The sequence below is a fragment of the Bubalus kerabau genome, chromosome 9 (genome assembly GCF_029407905.1).
Source record: "Bubalus kerabau isolate K-KA32 ecotype Philippines breed swamp buffalo chromosome 9, PCC_UOA_SB_1v2, whole genome shotgun sequence".
Taxonomy (NCBI): Eukaryota; Metazoa; Chordata; class Mammalia; order Artiodactyla; family Bovidae; genus Bubalus; species Bubalus kerabau.
This window is the reverse complement of record NC_073632.1, coordinates 77,595,017-77,611,623: the sequence shown is the minus strand read 5'-3', so window position 1 is coordinate 77,611,623 and position 16,607 is coordinate 77,595,017. Positions and strand designations below refer to the sequence as shown.

Here is a 16,607-nt window from a genome sequence, read left to right as displayed (position 1 = left end):
CAGTTGTGTCTGACTCTTTGGGACCCCTTGGACTGTAGCCTACCAGGCTTCTCTATCCATGGAATTCTCCAGGCAAGAATACTGGAGTGGGTTGTCATTCCCTTCTCCAGGGACTCTTCCTGACCCGGGGATCAAAGCCAGGTCTCCGTATTGCAGGCAGATTCTTTACCAACTGAAATAAGTGAAAGGTGGGGCATTTGGAAGCCACAGATAATTTTCAGTGAAATCGCAACCTAAATTAGCATATCTTAGAAACAAAAATAGTTGATTTCTTTCCTCTGTTTCCCAAAAGACTATCTGAATAGCAGCCATGCTTAACATGATATTAACCAATATCATGCTTGAAGTTTAAAAAAAGTGAAACATGGTCATCTAACATCAGTGAACTTAGAGATTGCCCAAACCCTATAATAATCCATTTTACAGATGAGGGAACCAAAGCAAAAGAGTTTAAATAACTTAACCAAGGTCTTACAGTGTTTTGGAGATAATAATTTCACTGTGGTTTTTTTAAGTATTTATGGTAGTCTTAAGCAGGGTGTGTGTGTGTCAGTATCTGTGTGTGTTGCGTGTATTTAGAAACTTATATAGGGATGACAGAATCTTATAAAGAGATAGAGAAGAGCAGTTTCTAGGCATTACAGCTTTGAACAACATGAAAATATGGTCCCTTTTCAGGTTGGGTAGCTTTATCTCCTGATATCAGGAGTCCCACTGTACATGTGGGGGCTGATAAAAGTGTTTATTTTTAATGCCAGTAAATTTTTATTTGGATATGAATGTATGTTTCTCTAAGGATAAGTCTTTTGCCGAAATGGGAATATAAACTTTTTAATTTGACAAAAGTTAGCATTTCCATATCCTGAATTTCACACCAAGAGGGAATTGATAGAGTTTATACTAATTGTACTAATATTTACCAAGGCAAAAGATTTTCCTGAAAGACCAAATCTTTGGGATGATAACTGTAACTTTGAACTATTAGATTTGCTAATTATGTCACTTAGCTGTGAGACTTTTTTATATGATGATTCCATGTTTACTTTGGTGGTCTAAGGTAATCAATAGGTTTATGGTTACCCTCTCGAGCAACCCCAAAGCAAGCCATGGTTATTGCTACTGTTGTGTTCACTGTTCGAGTCACTTCTTCTGGTGTCTTCCCCAGAGATGGATTCACTTCCATTATATCTAATCCTGAGAGTAAACCTATAACAACAAATGGAAATAATGTAATTTATTAAATAGCTGACATTTGTAATTTAGTACAGATTGACTTGAAGTATTATCCAGGAGTGCAAAGAGGTAGTAACAACTGAAAACATTTCAGTCCTTGTATTATGCAATGGAAATTCAGAAAGTGTTAAGTTGGGGCTTTGTTTTCAGATCAGGGAGGTATCAATATATATTGGCCAGATGTACACTTTGTCTTGTATTCACTCAGAGTTTTACTCACCTGTTTTGTAAATTTCTTCTGTGATGTAGAGACCTTCTCTGTAAGTCAGACCTCCCTGGACTGGTGTGCCAGTAGCTGGCGTGAAATACGGGTCCAGTCCATCAACATCAAAGCTCAAATGAATTGGCCTTTTCTTTCTTTTAAAAGGTGGGAAGGAATTCAGGTTAAAGTTGGTGGTTTAATATTTAGTAGAAGAATACAGTTCTTACTTTGTTTTACAAAAAGTGACAACCCTGTGAACTTTCATGATTATACTTGCAGGCTTTGTTAATAACTTACATTGACTAGTGTTAATAGCAAGTCGTTTTAATAATATTTATGTTTATACACACACACACACACACACGCATCATACCTTCCTAGTAGATAGCTGAATGTTTCTTCCATCACCTTGCCAATTCCCAGTTTATCCACTTCAGTCATTGAAAAGTATTTAATTCCCAGAGTTTTCAAAATATAGCTATGAAAGAGAAGATATTAAGATAATCTACAGTTTATAAGGAGGCTGACCCTCTTGTTTCCTTTTAGAGAAAAGATCAGTGTGGTAAGATTCAAAAATTATTTAAGGGGCTTCCCTGGTGGTCCACTGGTTAATAATTCACCGTGCAATGCAACAGACATTGGTTCAATCCCTGGTCTGGAAAGATAATCACGTGCTGCAGAGCGACTAAGCTAGTGGGCCACAACTACTGAACCAGCGTTCCAGAGCCCATGAGCCACAACTGCTGAGCCTGCACACTGTGACTGCTAAAGCCCCCATGCTCTAGAGCCGATGCTCCACAACAATAGAAACCACCACGTTGAGAAGCCCAAGCACCACAACAGAGTAGCCCTCACTCGTCGCAACTAAAGAAAGGCCATGTGCAGCAACCAAGATTCACCATAGCCAAAACATAAATCTTTAAAAATATATATTTAAGTTTGGTGAACTGTATGTATGTATCAATAATTTTTAAACAGCAAGTCAAGGTTAAAATCACCTAAATACATACATATATATCTATGTTGTTGCTGTTTAGTTCGTAAGTCTTGTCTGACTCTTTGCAACCCTATGAACTGTAGCCCACTAGGCTCCTCTGTCCGTGGGATTTCCCAGGCCAGAATACTGCAGTAGGTTGCCATTTCCTTCTCCAGGGGATCTTCCCAACCCAGGACTCAAACCCATGTCTTCTGCATTGGCAGGCAGATTCTTTACGGCTGAGCCACCTGGGAAGCTCATATATGTATATACATGTGTATATAGATACAGATCTAGATACAGACGGATTTCCTAGGTGGCTCAGCAATAAAGAATCCACCTGCCAATGCAGGAGACATAAGAGACATGGATTCGATCCCTGGGTCAGAAAGATCCCCTGGAGGAGGGTATGGCAACCCACTCCAATATTCTTGCCTGGAGAATCCCGTAGAAAGAGAAGCCTGGTGGGCTACAGTCCATAGGTTTCAAAGAGTCAGACATGACTGAAGTGACTTAGCATGCATTTAGATACAGATACAGATACATGGGGTTTCTTAGGTGGTGCTAGTGGTAAAGAATCTGCCTGCCAATGCAGGAGACTTAAGAGACTATATTCTCTTATCTCTATCCCTGGGAGGGGGAGATCCCCTGGAGGAGGAAATGGGAACCCAGTCCAGTATTCTTGCTGGGAGAATCGCATGAACAGAGGAGCCTGGCAGGCATGGGGTTGCAAAGAGTCGGGCACAACTGAGTGTCTGAGCACACACATATAGATATATAGACTGGATGCTGAAAATAATTTTTCCTCATTGACTTGACCAGCATGCCTAACATGAGAAAGGACAAAAAGGAAGGTAAACCACATCAAGGAATAAACTTACTGTTCCCCAGGGTCCACATCTCTCAGACCAATATACACAATGTCTTTGGCAGATATGCAGGGAACCACCCAGTAGAATCCTGGGACCTCGGGCATCTAGAATTGCAATGGTTCCATTGGGTTATATATAAGCAAATCTTACATTGAAAGTTAAGGACACTTGTTAGATTGCATATATGTTATATTCAGAACATAAAATTCAAGAAAATCATTAAAATAGAGTACAAAATTAGGAAGAGAATGTCTGTCCTCCTGTGCTACCCTTGGTTGCTTTGGCCTCACTCAGCCTCGCCTGGTAGCCCAGACCTAACCTGTCAGCATTTACCTGCTCTACGCTCCATTTCCACTGGACCCTGTTCTCCTGGAACTCTTCTATAAAGAAATCAGTGTGCTTTTGTAGCTTCCTTCTTTTCTTCTCTTTCTCAAAAAAGACTTTATCCAGAGGATGGTTTAGAGTGGCTGATGAAAATTTTCAATCAGACCTTCGGTTTGACCATGTCTTCAAATGTCCCAGAGCCTAGCTTGGCTGTTCTCATGAGCTAACAACACATTTGCAGGTGTATAAACCAATCATGTTGGTCATCTGTTTGGAAAATATGGCTGCTGACATTTAACATAAGGAGGTTTGGATCCCCAAGTATCATCACATTGTCCAATTTACTACAATTGTATCAATAAAAATTATGAACCACAATGTTAAATCTTATTCTGAAATTTCATCTTACATTTTTTAGAAAAGAAGTTTCCAGGGAGCAAGGAGATAGTTCTCCCTCTTGTGATTTAGACATATGCTTCTCATAGTAAAGATGTTAAATAATAAGCCACCATAATCTGCATTTAAAATCTCCATGTTTGAAAAGGCCCTGTGTTGTGAAGGGGACACTTGGTTAGGATGAGAGGCTGTGGGGTGTGTATCAGAAAGAGGAGGCACCAGGAGCAGAGTTATGGTCCTTGCTTTTCTCCACATTTGGTGTGTGTGTGTTAACCTCTGAATGTTGCTCACTTGGTCATAAAGGATGCCTCTCTGCCCCACCTGCTGCTGCTGCTTCAGTCGTGTCCGACTCTGCGACCCCATAGACAGCAACCTACCAGGCTCCTCCATCCCTGGGATTCTCCAGGCAAGAACACTGGAGTGGGTTGCCATTTCTTTCTCCAATGCATGAAAGTGAAAAGTGAAAGTGAAGTCGCTCAGTCGTGTCCACCTACTAAGAATCAAAAGGATGGGGACGCTGAGGACTGGGGGCTTTTGCCCACCCAGCGAGGAGCGAGCACACCGTCTGTGGCCTCCCTCCCTCCACAGTCACCCGCTAGTCTGCCTTGCCCCCCGACCTTGTGCTGCCTGCCCTTTCTAGAAGGATTATGTATCTGAAACAGCAGGCTGTGCCCTGAACCCTGTCCCCTCTGTCACCAACCCTTAGAACTTCTTCACTTAAGGTCTTCATTTCTCTAAACCTACAGATGCAAGGGGCCAAATCTCATGCTCGGATGACTGTAGGAACAGAGACAGCACCCATGGAAGAAGTCTGGAGAGCACCGTGATCCTGGGAACATAGGCCTTGCCAGGAATTCATACTACTTTAGGGGAAGGCTCTAAACTAAGCAGCCATATTCTCCACTTAGGAGTGGAGAATTGTGTTCCACCTTTCTGAGAGCAGAGAATCTACATAAACTATTTGGAATTCTGAGGGGAAAAAAAAATAAAAGGGAAGCTACACCTGAAGTCAGTTTGCAAACTATTAAAAATGTAGAGATACACAGTCTCACTACCTCTGTCCACCTCCCCCCCATTGCTTATTGGCTGCTGAGAAAATGGTTTGAAAATTAATCAAGAATAAAATGACACAGGGGTTCTTACTTCCCTTCTGGCTTCTGAACTTCTGCTAAAGATAATTCTTTTGTAACAGAATACCAACCAGCTGTTTACCTTTTCCTTGAGTTCCTTCAGAAGGAAAGACACAGGTTGTCCATGCAGGTTCCCGGTTGTGGTTGTCAGTGGAGTGTTGATGTCCGTGTGAGCATCCACCCAAATGACACAGAGATCTGGGTGGACCCTGGCATGACCAGAGATGCTGCCGATTGCCATACTTTAAAGGAAAAGAAGTTCGTGTGAACATCAGGTTTGCAGTATCAGTATGTTTATCATATCATTTACACAATATTCTTGCCTGATTTTCCTTTAAATCCAAGCGGCTACTATTTCTGAAAGATTTTAAACTGAAGATCCCAATTAAACAATCGCAATAGAGAAAGTATACCTAGCACAGTATTTACTAACAAGTTATATTTATTCACTGTAACGGCATTACTTAAAAAACTTTCATTTTTCTTTAAAACCACCTTCTAATAAAATTGCAAATTCTAGTTTCACTAAAAATTAAATGTGTGAAAAGACAGTAGCCACACAATAAGGTTTTTTAGCGTGAGATATCACTCAGTTCTCAGGGTTAAAACAGGCTTATTTTCTGTACTCTCATCTCTCTTGGTAAATACTTAATTCTCCCAAGTGAATTATGACAGAGTCCTCCCATTTTTCTTAAAATCCAATTATTTTACAATTGGGGAACACCACTCAAAACCTTTACATCTACTTCAGTGTATCCTGGACGCTCACTCTATTCAGCATTCAGATCCTCTGCTGGAACTTTCTAGTCTCCTGCTGCGTATTTAAGGACTCACTCTTAGCCAGGTCCAGAACCCTCAAAATTCATCTCAAACACTCCAAGCTCCAGAAAACTTGCCAGAATGGCAAAGCTAAGTAGTATCTCACACAAAAGTTAAAAGACCAGGATTTGCCATACAAAGCTGCATTCTCCCACTTGTGAATGCTCAGGAACCTTCCAGAGAACCGTGAACTTTCTGAAGCAGTCCTTTCTTGATGCTCTGTCTTCAGGTTTCTTTTCCTTTGTCCATGTGCCATTCTTAAAATTCCCACTTACAAATTTTTTTACTTAAAAAAAGAGAGCTCCAGTTACTCAACATGAGTTTTGTCACAGAAGTCCTGAAAACACTTTGGCTTTCAAGGAAAATATGGAGGGGGCTGAAGTAATTCTAGTCAAGGCTATGGTTTCTCCTGTGGCCATGTATGGATGTAAGAGTTGGACTGTGAAGAAAGCTGAGCACCAAAGAATTGATGCTTTTGAACTGTGGTGTTGGAGAAGACTCTTGAGAGTCCCTTGGACTGCAAGGAGATCCAACCAGTCCATTCTGAAGGAGATCAGCCCTGGTATTTCTTTGGAAGGACTGATGCTAAAGCTGAAACTCCAGTACTTTGGCCACCTCATGCGAAGAGTTGACTCATTGGAAAAGACTCTGATGCTGGGAAGGATTGGGGGCAGGAGGAGAAGAGGACGACAGAGGATGAGATGGCTGGATGGCATCACTGACTCGATGGACGTCAGTCTGAGTGAACTCCGGGAGTTGGTGATGGACAGGGAGGCCTGGCGTGCTGCGATTCATGGGGTCGCAAAGAGTCGGATACGACTGAGCAACTGAACTGAACTGAACTGAAGTAATTGACTTCTGCATTAAGAGTCATTGTAATCTTTGTACTTTTGATCTAATCGTACTTCTGATTACATGTCCTGGGACCTTGAGAGTAAACATGGGCAGACTCAGGCACAACATTATCTTTGCCACATTATTCATAATGGTGAAATTTGAAAATAACCTGAATATCTGACAACATGGATATATATATATATATATATATATATATATATATACACACACACACATACATATATATAGAGAGAGATCCTACTAGATGAAATATCAAGAAACAGTAAAAAATTATGCTCATATGTATTGTGAGGTATTAATAACATAAGGAAATCTGTAGTGTAGATGAACAAAACAGGATAACACATACAATTGTTAAAACTATATACAAGGGAAAAATTATGGCAGGAAGGAAATGTAACGGATTTTCAAAATTCTAGTAGAAATGGTTTCTAGAGAACTACAATTGCCACTGTTTTTTTCTTTTATATATGCATGTGTATTTCAAAAATTTGATAATTATTACTTTGATAGTGAGAAACACATGCTTTAATTGTTGACATAGTTATTTCTATTATCACTAATCAAGTACAATAGGCTATTAATTTCCTCAGTGCTTATTTATTTAGGAATGTAAGCTTGAATATTTTGCTGAAATCCATTCACATACCATGTATTTTCTGCTGTCATAGAAAAAGGTCATAACAGACTTCAAATAGAGGGAAGTTTTTGTTTCCAAAATAAAGTAGTAATCAATAAAATTAAAAGAAACAAGGCAGAAAATGTGATATAAAATATTGATCAATACTTTCCTTTCCTATTTTCTCTCTTCTCATGGTTTTGGTTATACTTCCTTCACCGTATTTATATCACACTCCCATAGAGATAAACATTTAAAAAAAAGACCTGTGGTCTCCGCCCAGGACAAGGCTGATCCTTCCAGTCTTCTTGACTTCTGCCACCACATCAGCCAGTTTTTCATTTGCTTTTCCCACACACCTTGGATTCTTCACAATTTGAAAGGGACTGTCATCAAAGTTATCAGCAAAGGACAGGTCCCCATAATCTTTCACATCACACTCTATAATTAAAAGTTTTAGGTTAGTAAGTGAAGTGAAGTGAAGTCGCTCAGTTGTGTCCAACTCTTTGCGACCCCATGGACTGTAGCCTACCAGGCTCCTCTGTCCATGGGATTTTCCAGGCAAGAGTACTGGAGTGGATTGCCATATCCTTCTCCAGGGGATCTTCCCGACCCAGGGATCGAACCCAGGTCTCCCGCATTGTAGACAGACGCTTTACCGTCTGAGCCACCAGGGAAGTTAGGTTAGTAAAGGAGATTATAAAACAGACTGTAGGATAATTCCAATTTTACCAAATAGGTGTATTTGCAAAAAAAAAAAAAAAAGAACCCAGAATGGCTATAAAATCTCGTGAAAGTAAAAACCATATCCACTATTACCTGACATCATCATCCCAACTTCACTGCACACCGGTGCCTGCTGTATACTGGGTTCTACACCGCTGTCTGCTATATACTGGGTTCTCTGCAAATTCTTCTTGACTCAAGTCAGTTAGGCTAGACATGAAATTGTAACAGTGATAAGCTGGTTTGGGCTTGACGCCTGGCGACACTGTCTTGGGTTCTGTTTGTGTGCTGTTCACTTTTCTTTTTTTTTTTTTAATTTTATTTTATTTTTAAACTTTACAATATTGTATTGGTTTTGCCAAATATCGAAATGAATCCACCACAAATATACATGTGTTCCCCATCCTGAACCCTCCTCCCTCCTCTCTCCCCATACCATCCCTCTGGGTCGTCCCAGTTGCTGTTCACTTTTCTATGATAACCTTGTTTTGTGTAGGTAATAAAAAGCTGTTTTTTAAAAAATATATTTATACATATATATATAGGACTTCCCAGGTGGCTCAGTAGTTAAACGTCCACCTACCAAGTAGAAGACCTGGGTTTGATCCCTGGGTTGGGAAGATCCCCTGGAGAAGGAAATGATAACCCCTTCTAGTATTCTTGCCTAGAGAATCACATGGACAGAAGAGCCTGACCAGCTTCAGTCCATGGGGTCACAAAAGAGTTGGACACAACTTAGCAACTGAACAGCAACAATATATATTTATGCTCAGAAAAAAAAGACACCAATATTTTCTCAATTTCCTTACACTATATTAAGAGCCCTTGGTTTCATCCCAAGCGGTCATCCAACCAAAGCCACTCAGCTTCCTACTCTGCCTGCCCATTGTACCTGCCTCATAATGGGATTGTCTGAATTAAATAAGAATATATGATTAGCCTAATGCTTCCATGAGGTCAAGAAATAAAGGCTCTATTTTTATACTTTTTAAATAAATTACAGGTAACCTGAAGATTCTAAAGACCTAGGCTCACTTCCTAAAAGGCCCTGCTTAGGCTTCAAGGTACAGGTTTCATGCAAAAGTGTGATATGGGATCAGTACAGTGTTCTGAATTAATCAGTCATGGTATACTGTACTTATTACATGTCCATGTGTGTCCATGAATCAGTAACACCTTCAAGAGATTCAAGTGGATATAAAATGTAGCCAAACTACGCTTGTTAACTGAAGGATCTAGCTTTCTATTCTCGCTTGGGGTCTTTTTTTTTTTTTTTTAACTTTATGGGATATAATTGTTATTCACTAAAATACATTCATTTTAAATGTACAAGTCAGCTAGTCTTAGAAATATCCACAGTCTTGCAAGTACCACCATAATAAAGATTTAGAATTTTTTCACTTTCAGAATATTTTCATTACTCCCCAAATTCCCTCCTGCCCTTTAAGTCAATCTGTGCCCTTTCACACAGGCAACTGCTGATCTTTCTCTTGCTAGGCTTTTGTCTTTCTTAGAATTTCATATAAATCATACAGTTTATAGCCTTTTGTGTCTGGCCTCTTTCATTCAGCATGATATCTTTGAGATTCACCCATGCTCTTGCCTGTGTTCCTGTTTATTGTTGAGTATTACCCTCATGGTATGGAATGTACCACTTTGTGTTTATCCATTCACCAGTTGATGAGCATTTGTTGTTCCCATTTCCTGACTTTTATAAATAATGCTACTACAAACATTCAAGTAGAAGACTTTGTAGTGTATGTTATCACTTCTCTTGGTAAATCTCTAGGAGAAGATTTGCTGGGTCAAGAGGTAAATGCGTGTTTATTTAAGAAACTGCCAAACTGCTTTTCAAAGTGGCTGTGTATTTATGCATTCCCACCAAAAATACATGAGAGTTCTGATTGATCTATATCCTCCCCAACATTTCATCAGGGTTTTACATATAAAGATGACCTTTACTTTAGCCCATACTTTTAAAATTATACTACTTTTCATCTGCATGCTCATGTGTATATATAGAATATATGTATATATGTACACACATTAGGATGTTAATGCAAATACTAGGTACTATTATTATTATATAGCCATCTTATTTTATTTCTTTTTACAAATAAGGATCGTTTTGTTTGTAATGTTCTTTCTGCTGCCCTGGCTTTTCATTTTCAGTTTCCCTGAATCCCCTACCACGCACCCACCCCCTAGTTCTTCCACACACAGATTACTCCAAGAGTAGTCTCACTGGAAAGACAAAATATCTGAGTGAAGATACTCATCCAGCAGTGTTTACTGAGCATTCTCCCCTTCACTGCATTTTTTTTTTTAGTAAGATGTACTTCTAAGGTTATAGCCAATGCTGCTATAATGTCACTGTGGTATAAATGTCACTCCAGACACACCCTCTTTTACCAGAAGCCTGGACCTTCCTTCAGAGTAAGAAAGAAATTGGGCTGATCAGCTTTCAACTTAGGAATTACCTTGTTCAAACCAGTAGTTACCAGTGAAGAAGGGGTGTGGGGGGGGCAATATAGGAGTAGAGGGTTGAGAGGTACAAGCTATTACAAATAAAATAAGCTACAAGGATATAATGTACAACATAGGAAATACAGCCAGCATTTTACAATAACTATAAATGGACTGTAACCCTTAAAATTATGAATCACTATATTGTATAAATATGTAACATATAATATTGTACATCAACTATACTTTAATAAAAAATTGATTAAGTAAACAGTTACCTAGTTCCTTAAGTTTCTCAAGCAGACCAGCCTTTCTAAGTACTGTAGGGCCTTCTTCCACCCCTCCTCGTGGCTGAACAATGAAAACATAGAGTAATTCAGACATTATCATATCATCAAACCCCCACAATAGAAACCTTTCTCATTAATCAGTTGAAGAGTAACTATCACTTTTTGAGTACCTACAGGGTCAGGAATTTACATGATCTCACTGTCGTCACAGCGAGGTAGATTGAATTACTCCTATGTCAAATATGAAGATATAGAATCAATAAGGTTATATAACTTTCCTACAGGCACACAGCGAACAAGTGGCAGAGCCTTAGTTCACATCCAGGTGGTTTGGATCCCAAAACTTGCAGCTTCTCTTCTCCATCACACTATGTTACCAACACAGTGGACGCGTTTTGTACAAAAGCACTCTGAGAGATAGAGATACAATGATCCAAAGGAGAGGGCTTTTGCTTTGAGTGACTCACAAGTGAATAGGGGATTTGGATATTTATTAATAATCCCAATTATAATACTTAGAGATTTACATCAACACAGTTTAAAGATATTGTAACCACAAAAACAGGATATTCTTAACCCTGTCAGGGGTGGAGAAGTTTCAGAGACGTTTCAGAGAATTCTGCAGAGAACAGGCTGACATTTCTGCTGAGTCTTGCAACATGAGTAGGTCATTTAGGAAAATAGATGGGGTGATGAAGAAACTTTGCAAACCTGGAGAACAGCTTGAGTCAAAACATAAGGTTAAAAAAAAAAGAGCATGACATCAGACAGACCTACGTGCAGGTCTGCATGGTAGTAAGTTAGGGCTCTTGCAGAGAAAGGAGGAGCAGGGAAAATCATCACTTGGGAGATGAACTCATAAAGACCAACCCAGTATTTCAAGTTTTGACCTGTCTAAGCATGGTTGGCACAATGCTACCTTTGCTCTTTTTACATCGGGGAAGCTAGCACACTTCTTCCTTGCAGTAAGTCTTCTCCAGCCCCCTGGCATATAAGCCATCTAAAGAAGTAGTTCTTTTATGTGTCTCTCTGATTCCAATTTCCAACAAGGCTTTTCAATAGATAAAGTTACTCTGCGCTATTAGGTGGGAGTGAAAAAGTGAAAGTGTTAGTCAGTCAGTGGTGTCCAACACTTTGCGACCTCATGGACTATAGCCCACCTGTCTCCTCTGTCCATGAAATTCTCCAAGCAAGAATACTGGAAAGGGGCTGTCCTTCTGGATTCCCTTCTCCAGGGGATCTTCCCAAACCAGCGAACGAACCCTTGTCTCTTAGGCCTCCTGCACCTCACCACCAGTGCCGCCTGGGAAGCCTGCCGTCAGGTGGGAAGATGTGCCGAAAGACACCTGTGTCCGTCCTCAGGGTTGCACTGTGGCACCAAACTAAGCGGAAGTTCCTCCCACCTCAAATTACCAGATGACTTGCCCTGACTACCGGGCAAATCCTCCATGGCAAATTCCTGTCCCTGGCAGCAAGGGACTCCCCTCCAACACCAGGCTCAGCCAGACACATTTGCTCCTTCACTTCACTGCCTTTTTTTTTAATGACTCCCACCCCTACCCCCTCAACAAGTAGGTACAATTTTTAAACTCCAATGGCAACCCACTCCAGTACTCTTGCCTGGAAAATCCCATGAACAGAGGAGCCTGGTAGGCTGCAGTCCATGGGGTCGCTAGGAGTCGGACATGACTGAGCAACTTCACTTTCACTTTTCACTTTCATGCATTGGAGAAGGAAATGGCAACCCACTCCAGTGTTCTTGCCTGGAGAATCCCACGGACGGGGGAGCCTGGTGGGCTGCCGTCTCTGGGGTCGCACAGAGTCGGACACGACTGAAGTGACTTAGCAGCAGCAGCAGAGTGCTACTTGGCTGAAATTTTGCCTTGATTGAGTTATTTGTCATTGTCTTCTGTCCTTTATTAGATTTCTGTCCAATCTTCTCTACACTTCCAGCACTGTATTATAGAGCTGACACTTAGTAGGTGTTCAGAAATTGTCAGTGTCATAAAACTCCCTGACTTTTGCCCTCTCCCTTTCAAACTTTGGAACAAATTTTAAATACTCCTGACAAATGAACTTATTTACAAAACAAAAATAGGCTGACAAACATAGAAAGCAAATTTATGGCTACCAAAGGGGAGATAGAGATGAGGGGATAAATTAGGAGTTTGGAATTAAAATATGCACACTAATATATACAAAATAGATAACCAAAGAGGACCTATTGTAGGGCACAGAGAACTATATTCAATATCTTATAATAACCTTCAATGGAAAAGAATTAAAATTATATATATATATATATAACTAAATCATTTTGCTGTACACTCAAAACTAAAACATTGTATATCTAATATATTTCAATAAAAATTTCAAAAATAAAACCACTCTGAACTTTCAGAATTATTAAAAAAAAAAAAAAAGAAGAAATCTTATACAACCCCTTAACTGATACTAAAATTTCTCCTCCAGATCTGTATAGGATTGACCAGGACACCCTCCCCTCCCCCACACAGATGCTCAAGTGCCTTACATAAAATGACAGTAAAGACATTCCCACAAATACGGAGGGCTGGCTGTATATTTAGCTTCCCAGATTGACACTTTCTAGCTTTTATTTTCCATCTGATTTAAAATGCTTCTCATGTTTGGTCTTTCCTCGTTGTTCCTTGTTAGCACTACTGACTTTGAAGCTAGGCTCCAATCCCTAATTGACCACAACTCCAAGATCCGCTGTAGAACTAAAGATGTAACAGCTCAGGTCAGGAGCACAGGCTTCGGTATCAGTGTCTGGAATTACAAAGTCAAAGAAGTGTGACCTTGAACAAATTACCATAGCCCTCTGAGCCTTAGCTAACACGACAGGACAATAGATATAATACCTACTTCATTTTTGGTCACCACCCCCTCCCCTCAACCACTGCCCTGCAAGGGTGTGGGGCTGAGGATGGAGTTCTTTTTCAGATTTAACCTTCTAGTCATCTGCCCTTTAATCCTCTCCTTTGCTTGTTTATCCAAATTTTACGTCCCTTGGCTGAAGACAGAAATTCACATGTTGGCTGAATTTTCCCTTCTATGCTATGCCTTAGAGTAGAAAAATCTCTTAAAATAAGAAGCTTCATTCTCGTGTGTGTGTGTGTGTGTGTGTGTGTGTGTGTATGGGTCGGTAGTGTTTTACTCTTTGCATGGTGCCACGTTTTAATAAGGAGGGGCTATAGAGGCAGGAGAAAGAATCATGGAGAACGGAAAATGCTATGTTTCAAAATGTTACCCCCTAGAGGGCCTGTTATCATCAGCATGTGGCCTTCTGCTGGGGTCCAGGGATCAGAGCATGTTCAAGCCATTTCCTCCCTCCCTCTCTCCCTTTCTTTCTTCCTTTCTCCCTCCATCCCCTCTTTTCTTCTTCTTTTTTTTAATCAGTTATTTTATTGTGATCTTTGTTAGAACCTGTCAGAATAGGTGAGTACATTGTGGAATTTGCAATTAAGCCCAGCATTATAAGAAATACCTCTTTGTCAGCAAAACCTCCCTGTGTTTCGGGAGAGAACTTTGAAAGATTTCCAAGGGAAGTGAAGCAGTTTTGACTGACATTTCAAATAACAGTTCGCATCTCTAACCTCTGACCTGTCCCAATTTGTTTTGTAATTAAAAAAAGTCACAGAGTGCAAAGCAAGAGTTCAGAACTAAGAAAAGCAATACACTGCTCAGTTGGGCAAAGAGAAAGTTCTAAGAAACCCGAGAAACCTCATTTAAAACAACCACAACCTCAAAAAAATCTGCATGGTGAGTTTTAATTCACACTTTATCTTATTTGCTTTTGTTTTATTCTTCCCCCACCCCTTTAGCACAGACACTTGGAGGAGTTGAAGATATCTGTAATCTCATTAGATTTACCAGAATGAGTGTGCCTGGGCAAGAAAAAAAAGACAGTATATTTAAGAGTTGCTGGCATGTTTTAGAACTTGGGAGTTCCAATAGTCTTTTCAATGTGATCAATCTGCAGGTGGGTTTCCTTTTTCGCTTTTCTTTTTTCATCCCTCAAAAAGAGGTACACAAAGAACTCCACCTAATCCATGAATCAACAATTTTATAGAATCATTAAAGCTCTAACATAATATAAATAACTCAAAATGTTGATAAATCAATAATATTTAGTTTATTCACATTTTTAAAACTTAAAATTTACCACCCATCTATGAATTTTTCTAGGTATTAATTACATAACTAAAAAAATATATTTTCCTAAAATTCTATCTCCTTCTACGTATACACTACAGTAACACCAAGAGCGATAAGAGCATGGAAATCTAAATGAGTAGCTACAAGGCAGAAATGGTCTATTTCCACTCAAATAAAATTATTTTCTCAAAAAATGAGGAAAAGTTCAGCACATTTAAATAAAACTGGCTGTGGCTGGGATTAGGTGTTATAGTTATAAATCTAATGTTATAAGTGGATTTGTGACCATAATTATACAATGATGTAAAATGATGAAAAGACTTTAGTATAAATTTCAGGTCAGGTTGTATCAGGCTGTTTAACTAACCAGACGGTGACACCTTACTAATTTTGAAATTCGTAACTTTTCTCATAAACTGCAGTTATTCAAAGCCAGAATTTGACTCACCTGGCCCTTTGAGAAAGGAGCTCCAATGACCCCGATGGACTGTGGCTTGGAACTCATGCTCCAACACTGCTCACCTCGGCACCCGAGGTCTCCAGGTAGTCGTCACTCTCTGCAACTCTCAATGGCGGAGGGCACATATTTTTTTCTATTTATAATTGAGTTGAATCTGTTTACTCTAATGAGGAAGAGTGGCTCCACCTACTGAACCAAAGCAACAGTCAAGTGAAGTCCAGCACATTCATACTCGGAATAACTTTGAGTCCTCCTGAGTCTAGGTCTCTAATTAATTGAGGTCATTCATGGAGCCAGTTCACACCCAGTTCACAAAGACACCTGGTAACATTAATGTTTCCTAATCACAACCATGATTTCTTAATCACAGTCATCTTTTCTGATCATAATTAATTATAACCACAGAAGAAGTGCCATAGTTCTAGCTGTGCAAACTCAGAGCATGGTACTTACTTCTTTCAGGTCTTTGCATCTGCCTGTGTCAAAAACCGGGGACTGGCAAGATGGTGTCTCACATCTTTTCCAGCCCGACAACCCTGAATTCAGTTTTCACTCTAGGATTAATGGTTAATCTACAAGACACACCTCACACACTACCAGGGTAGGTCTCAGGGAAGGCATATGACTTCCCTTTCTGATTATTAATTAAAGAAAAAATTAATTGCCTGATTAATAACCAGAAGTGTTACCATACTAATTTTGAAATAGCATATGTCTGTTGTGCTCAGTTGTGTCCAACTTTTTGTGACCCCATGGACTGTAACCTGCCAGGCTCCTCTGTCCATGGAATTCTCTAGGCAAGAATACTGGAGCGGGTGCCACTTCCTACTCCAGGGGATTTTCTTACCCAGGGATCAAACCCATGTCTCTTACATCTCCTGCACTGGTAGGTGGAATCTTTGCCACCTGGAAAGCCCCATGATATGCGTGGAGAAATAACAATTACTGGACTCAATATCAACATGAAATAGAGATGTAAAAACAGTCATGATTGAATTTTTATCGTGTGCCAGATGCTGTTTTGTTTTATATTATCTCATTTAATCCTCATATGAAT

At 39.8% G+C, this 16,607-nt stretch overlaps 1 protein-coding gene across 2 annotated transcripts; it reads right to left on the bottom strand.

Moving 5' to 3' along the window:
- Positions 1 to 748: 748 nt before the first annotated feature.
- ARG1 (arginase 1) lies at positions 749 to 15,850 on the bottom strand. 2 transcript variants are annotated; one of them, XM_055535649.1, is made up of 8 exons: positions 15,539 to 15,850; positions 10,900 to 10,972; positions 7,696 to 7,870; positions 5,216 to 5,375; positions 3,293 to 3,387; positions 1,809 to 1,913; positions 1,454 to 1,590; positions 749 to 1,206 (listed from the first exon to the last, which is right to left on the bottom strand). In XM_055535649.1, exons 1-8 carry the CDS (start codon positions 15,593 to 15,595, stop codon positions 1,040 to 1,042), a joined length of 969 nt encoding a protein of 322 aa, XP_055391624.1. In that variant the 5' UTR covers positions 15,596 to 15,850; the 3' UTR covers positions 749 to 1,039. The 2 variants fall into 2 exon arrangements, with proteins under 2 accessions (XP_055391624.1, XP_055391625.1); XM_055535650.1 differs by lacking the exons at positions 3,293 to 3,387; positions 5,216 to 5,375.
- Positions 15,851 to 16,607: the final 757 nt, after the last annotated feature.

What these genes read in the sequence shown, in the direction of transcription:
- ARG1 (XM_055535649.1), bottom strand. Translation starts at nt 15,595, where the DNA reads ATGAGTTCCAAGCCACAGTCCATCGGGGTCATTGGAGCTCCTTTCTCA. An exon ending in TGAAGGAACTCAAGGAAAAG is followed by an intron (nt 3,388 to 5,215) that starts GTAAACAGCTGG and finishes TTGCAATTCTAG; the next exon opens with ATGCCCGAGGTCCCAGGATT. An exon ending in GATGTGGACCCTGGGGAACA is followed by an intron (nt 1,914 to 3,292) that starts GTAAGTTTATTC and finishes TCTCTTTCATAG; the next exon opens with CTATATTTTGAAAACTCTGG.